This window comes from Pseudonaja textilis, chromosome 2, assembly GCF_049901715.1.
Source record: "Pseudonaja textilis isolate UNSWEBS1 chromosome 2, rPseTex1.2, whole genome shotgun sequence".
Classification (NCBI taxonomy): domain Eukaryota; kingdom Metazoa; phylum Chordata; class Lepidosauria; order Squamata; family Elapidae; genus Pseudonaja; species Pseudonaja textilis.
This window is the reverse complement of record NC_141991.1, coordinates 7,687,152-7,692,687: the sequence shown is the minus strand read 5'-3', so window position 1 is coordinate 7,692,687 and position 5,536 is coordinate 7,687,152. Positions and strand designations below refer to the sequence as shown.

At 44.7% G+C, this 5,536-nt stretch overlaps 1 protein-coding gene across 1 annotated transcript; it reads left to right on the top strand.

Annotated features, from left to right (window-relative positions):
* The first annotated feature begins 1,609 nt into the window (after positions 1-1,609).
* LOC148126650 (putative KRAB domain-containing protein ZNF788) lies at positions 1,610-5,155 on the top strand. The gene is made up of 5 exons (XM_087923053.1): positions 1,610-1,704; positions 2,688-2,770; positions 3,809-3,935; positions 4,453-4,545; positions 5,136-5,155. Exons 2-5 carry the CDS (start codon positions 2,702-2,704, stop codon positions 5,153-5,155), a joined length of 309 nt encoding a protein of 102 aa, XP_087779179.1. The 5' UTR covers positions 1,610-1,704; positions 2,688-2,701.
* Positions 5,156-5,536: the final 381 nt, after the last annotated feature.

Genomic DNA, 5,536 nt, shown 5'->3' with positions numbered 1-5,536 from the left:
GAATCCGCCAGGATCATCCTCTCTGCAAACTGGAAGCAGCTTCATTAGGTTTGGAGCTGTTTTAAGTGGGAGAAATATTTTGCAGATGTAGTTGACTTACAAGCACAAGTGAGGCATAAATTTTTGTTGTTAAGTGAGATGTTAAGTCAATTTTGCTCCATTTTGTGACCTTTTTTGACTCTTGTTAAGTGAATCACCACAGTTGTTGAATTAGCAACATGGCTGTTAAGGGAATCTGGTTTTCCCTTTGGTGTTGCTTGTCATAAGGTCGCAAAGGGATTCCCTGACCCCAGGACACCACAATGGTCATAAATGTGAGTCAGGTGTCAAGTGGCTGAATTTGGATCGCATGACCATGAGGATGCTGCAACGGACATAAGTGTGAAAAATGGACATAAGTCACTTTTTCAATGCTGTTGTAACTTCCGTCACTCAACAGATGGCTGTAGGTCAAGGCTGCCTATACGCTTTAGTTGTTTTTCTACTGAAATTCACAGATCTTTAAATATTTCCTGCCTCAGGCTTTTTACATAGTTAAGTATATTAAATATTTCTTAGCTCTGAGGATTTCTTCAGCTTCAGAGGGAGAAAGTTAGTGGGCCTCCCTTGTGGATCATCAGGGGGTCCTTTGGTTCCGCATTTCTTACGGGTAATATTGGAAAAAAGCAGATTCTGTGGTGGTTTTTTTTCCCTTTTCTCTTTATTCTCCTCTTTTGGGGCAAGGGAGCCACCTCTATGTTGTGTTGCTCTTCGACATGCCCCATCGACCCTTGAAATACAGGCAATCCTTGACTTACCACCACAATTCAGTCTGTTGCTAAGTGAGACATTCGTGAATTGAGTTTCATCCCATTTTACACTATTTCTTGCCATGGTTATTAAGCGAATCACTGTAGTTGATACAGTCATTGACCAAATCTGGCTCCCCCATTGACTTTGCTTATCCGGAGCTTCCTGTGATCTTGGGACATGGCAACCGTTATAAATATGAGTCAGGTGTCAAGTGGCTGGATTTTGAAGACCTGCTGCACTCGTCTTGAGTGTGAAAATGTCACTTTTTTCAGTGCCTTTGTCGCTCCGGCCACTGATCGAATGGCTGTAAGTCAAGGACTACTTGTAAGACAGCCACTGTTTGTTACTAGGGTACAATCATGACTGTTAGTCATTGAAGGGAGTAAGTTGTAAGTTGAGGACTATGCTAAGTGGATAAGAGAAGCTCCTTTTCCTGCCTAACTTTGCTCCCTCCCTCTCTCCCCTTTCTCTGACTGCCTGGGGGTTGGACTAGAAGACCTCCAAGGTCCCTCACACCTCTGTTATTCTGTTAAAGAGCAATTCACTCCTTCACCTTAAGGCTCCGCATCCCCTTCCCCTTCCTGCTCCCGTCCCTGGGCCTCGTCCCCTCCCTCGTCCACCTGGTTCTCTGGGCTCTTTCTCTCTCATGAGCCAAAGAAGCAATGGACTCACTGTCCAGCTGACCATCCCACCCAGGACGGGGAGGAGGGGAATGGGCAGGCAGGGGGACTCCTGAATAGGCAGCGCTCCCCCCACGTACAGAATGGGAGGAGCTATAAGCGCTTCCGGCTTGGGCTCTGCAAACTCCTGGCTGGGGTCGTTCCGGGGTGGGGGATCCACGTGTGTGGCCGGGAAGGAAGGAAGCCGAGTCCGGCCGAGGAAGAGAGCTGCCTCTCTCCTATTGCGTGCCAGGTAAAAACCTCCTTTCCTTCCTGGGAAGTGCCGGGACAGGTGAGCCTTCCATGCAGCTTCTTGGGGCGCTGCTAAGATCGCTGCTGCCGCCCCCACTTCCTCCTGGGGGAGATGATTCTTATTCTCCTTTCTTTTCTGCCGGCCCTTCCTGACCGCTTCCCGTCGCTTCCTTTGCTCTGGCGCCGTTTCACACCCAGGAGGCTCGGAGTTGAAGGGCTGCGAAACCGGCGGGGAGAAAAGGGGGGCGATCCCTCCCAGGCGCTGCTGTTTCAGGGAGCCGCTCCAGACGAGCCCCCTCCGGAGAGAGCATCTCCATCTCTTCGCCCGCCTTCCTTTCCTCGTTCCCATCGTTCAATTGAACTGCATTTTGGGTGCATTTAAAGAGGCGTCGCTCTTTCCTGCGGGCCATTGTTTCTCAACCTCGGCAATCTTGTGATTTTGTGGGCCTTCCAATCCCAGAATTTCCCACGTGTGTTGAAGTCCACATATCTCAACAGCTTCCAAGATGTAACCCAGGGGTGAGGAAGTTATTGTCCCTTTTATGACTGGTGGACTTCAAATCCCATAATTCTTCAGCCAGCTGGCTCAGGTATTCGGGGAGTTGAAGTCCAGGCATTATAAAGGGCCCTTAGTTCCCCACTTGTGTCCCAGCTGTGAAAATACAGTTTTTGTCGTCTTCCTTGATTCTCTCATAAGGGGAGGTGAACATTATAGCAACATAGAATAACAGAGTTGGTCTTTTAATGCACACATTCATGGCTGAGATAATCTGCCTCTGATTCCAATCCCTGGTCCTTCCACACCTTTCGGTTTTCCTCTCACCCAGGATGAGCTTCTGTGTGTTGTTGCTGTGGCTGCAAAGGACTCGCTTAAAGGGGTTCCCTAGTTAGCCAAGAAATAGGCTAAAATCACAGGATGCTCAAGAATATCCTTAGGATGTTTGATAGCCAATTATTCCTTTGCTGCTTTGTTTCCACTCCTAGACCCTCTCGTGGCCATGGCTTCATCTCCCGGAACCCCAGTTCTTTGTAATGGAGGATCAATAGCGGCTGAGCTTCCAACGCAGGTAGGAGGATTCTCCCCTCCCCTCCCCAGGTGTGCCAATCTTCCAATAACAGAATAACACAATTGGAAGGAATCTTGGAGATCTTCTAGTCTATCCCCGTTTCAAGCAGGAGACTCTATAGCCTTTCAGACAAGTGGCTGTCCAGTCTCTCCTTAAAAACCTCCAGCCCAAAACTTCTGAATTCCAGATTGCCTTTCTCCACGATTAGTTTCCATCCATTGTTTCTTCTCCTGCCTTCTGATGCTTTGGAAAATAAGTTAAGCCTCCTCTTTTTTGTGGAAACCCCTCAAATATTGAAACACTGCTATTGTGTCTCCCCCAGTCCTTCTTTTCCCTAGACTGTCCATATCCAGTTCCACCGTTTTTTGTGTCATTTAATCTCAAAGCCTTTAATCCTTGGTTGCTCTCTTTGCACTTTTTCCAAAGTCTCCACATCTTGTTTTGTAATGTGGTGACCAAAACTGAACTTGGTATTCCAGGTGTGGTTTTACTCTGTTTTTTTTAAAGCAGTGAACATGAAAGCCCAAAGTAAAAAGTAAAAGTCCAAGCTTGGCTTTTGTAGAGAGCGCAGCTGCTGCCCAGATGAAGTTGGAGACTCTGACATAGACTTGGAGAGTTTTATATAAACATAAATATACTTAACGTGGACATTTACAGCAGTCTTTGTCACCATCCAGAAAAGGAAGAACATAAGATAGTCAGAAAAACAGAGGAACATCCTGAGGTAAATCTAAAGCATCATGCAGAACACAGAGAGGAGAAAAAGGAGGGAAAAAAGGGAAACGCCCCCTGTCTACTTACAGCAACCAATCATAGCTTAGATTGCATCCTGTATAATCAATTACAATTGTGTTCTGGTCGATTGTAGACTTTACTGTTCCAGCTACTAAATTCAATATCTTACATGCTCCTTTGCCCTACTTAGAAATTGTGGAGGTTTTTCATTAAGAAGAAGACTGGCATGTAATTCATTGAAGTGTTCATTGTTAAGAATATTCATGGAACATGTTGTCCTTTCCCCCCCTGTCTCTGTGTCAGGATTTGGTATCATTTGAGGATGTAGCTGTGTTTTTCTCCGTGGAGGAGTGGGCCCTGCTGGATTCTGAGCAAAAAGCCCTGTACCGAGAGGTCATGCTGGAAAACAAGAGGAACATTGCCTCCTTAGGTAAGGGATTCTGTTACTGTAGTGTAAAATAATATTTTAAAACTTAATGCACGTCAACTCCTCCAGCACTATTATTTGTTTTTTGTTGCTGTATTTTATTCTAAGGTGCTGATTTTCAAATTTGCAAGCTATTTATCTCAGGTTTTCATGCTTTTCTATGAAGCCTGGCTTTTCTTCACAAATGGACAGTGTGGAGAGTACTGGCCTTCACAATTCAGTCTCTCCCATTTGCTAAGAATCAAATTCAATCTTGCACATGCTGTGCAGGAAGGGAACAAATAACCAAGAGGAACAGGTTAAACACAAAGATGGAGTATATAAACCACAGTTTAATACAGTACTGTAAATAAAAGACTGTCAAATACTGTACACTGCAGCGACCATTGCTATGCTTTTGTCAAGAAATGGTCGACAGAGTAGGAAGACACATTATTGCCCTACAATACTTCCTCCCTGAACCATAGCATTGATTTTACTGAACAACTCTGAGCCAGCCTCTCTCTCTCTCTCTCTCCAGGACAAGATACTGGCCTTTTCCATCAACTCTTTCTTAGGCTAGAAGTGTCTTCCCAAGGAAAGCGACCAAGCTCTCCTCCAGCTCAACATGGAGGTAAGAAACAAAGGAAAAGTATCAATTTGGACTTGAAAATGAAAATAATTAAAGCCCATGAGAGGGGAAGACCTTAGAAAGAGGAGGGGGACTGGCTTGTTCCACCATATGCATGATCCCTAAGGGTAAAGAAAAGATAAAAGAGGTGATTAAATCAGCTCCAGGAAGTGATGCCATAATCACAAGAAATAGGACAGGCCTCTTTTCAAAAACAGAACAGCTCCTTGTGCTTTGGATTGATGATCCGATCCCAAAAAGAAGTCCCATTAGTCTTCATCTGATTCAGGGAAGGGCACGGAGCTTTTTTGAAACACTAAAGCGAGCAGCGGATGAGACCTTTGGAGCCAGTCGTGGCTGGTTTCCACCATTCTGAAAACGATTTAGTTACTATGACTTACGAACAACAAGTAAAGCTGTGTGTGCTGATCAAGCTGCCCAACACTTTCACCAACTGGATGAAATTTTACTCTAAATATATATTTACAGTGTGTGTGTGTGTGTGTTTGTATGTATGTATGTAACATTAATTTATATCAAGTTTGTGTCAGCATCTCTGATTTCATTTGTATGCCTACTGAGTTCCCTGACAGGTTTTTTCCGCCTGGTCTGAAAGGGTGGTGGATGTGAGCAGCTCAGATAAAAGACTTAATTTGTTCGATGTATCAGTAGATAAGAGTGTCCTTCTCTACATTTGTACTCCTACTTAGTCTGATAAAATGGCCTTAAATCTCCACACTGTTTCCGTGAAGTTTCTCATCCTAGCCTGTTTCCCATCCTGCCTCTTGCACTTGTTTTTTAGAAGTTGCTTTCATTTTGTTGTTTTTGGATCTACAATGATGACACTAAAGAACCCGATAAGAATCCACGGGTTTAACACAAGGATTTATACTCCTTGCAGTCATCTGGTCGGAAAGAATCAGAACTGAAGAAGCTTCTTGGATGAGAAGCAAAACATGTTCAAGGAAAAGAGAAAGTCCAGTTGCCTTAAGAA

Coding starts and splice junctions, on each gene's coding strand:
- LOC148126650 (XM_087923053.1), top strand. CDS start 2,702: ATGGCTTCATCTCCCGGAACCCCAGTTCTTTGTAATGGAGGATCAATA. Junction 2,771..3,808: donor CGGCTGAGCTTCCAACGCAG/GTAGGAGGATTC, acceptor TCTCTGTGTCAG/GATTTGGTATCATTTGAGGA. Junction 3,936..4,452: donor GAGGAACATTGCCTCCTTAG/GTAAGGGATTCT, acceptor CTCTCTCTCCAG/GACAAGATACTGGCCTTTTC.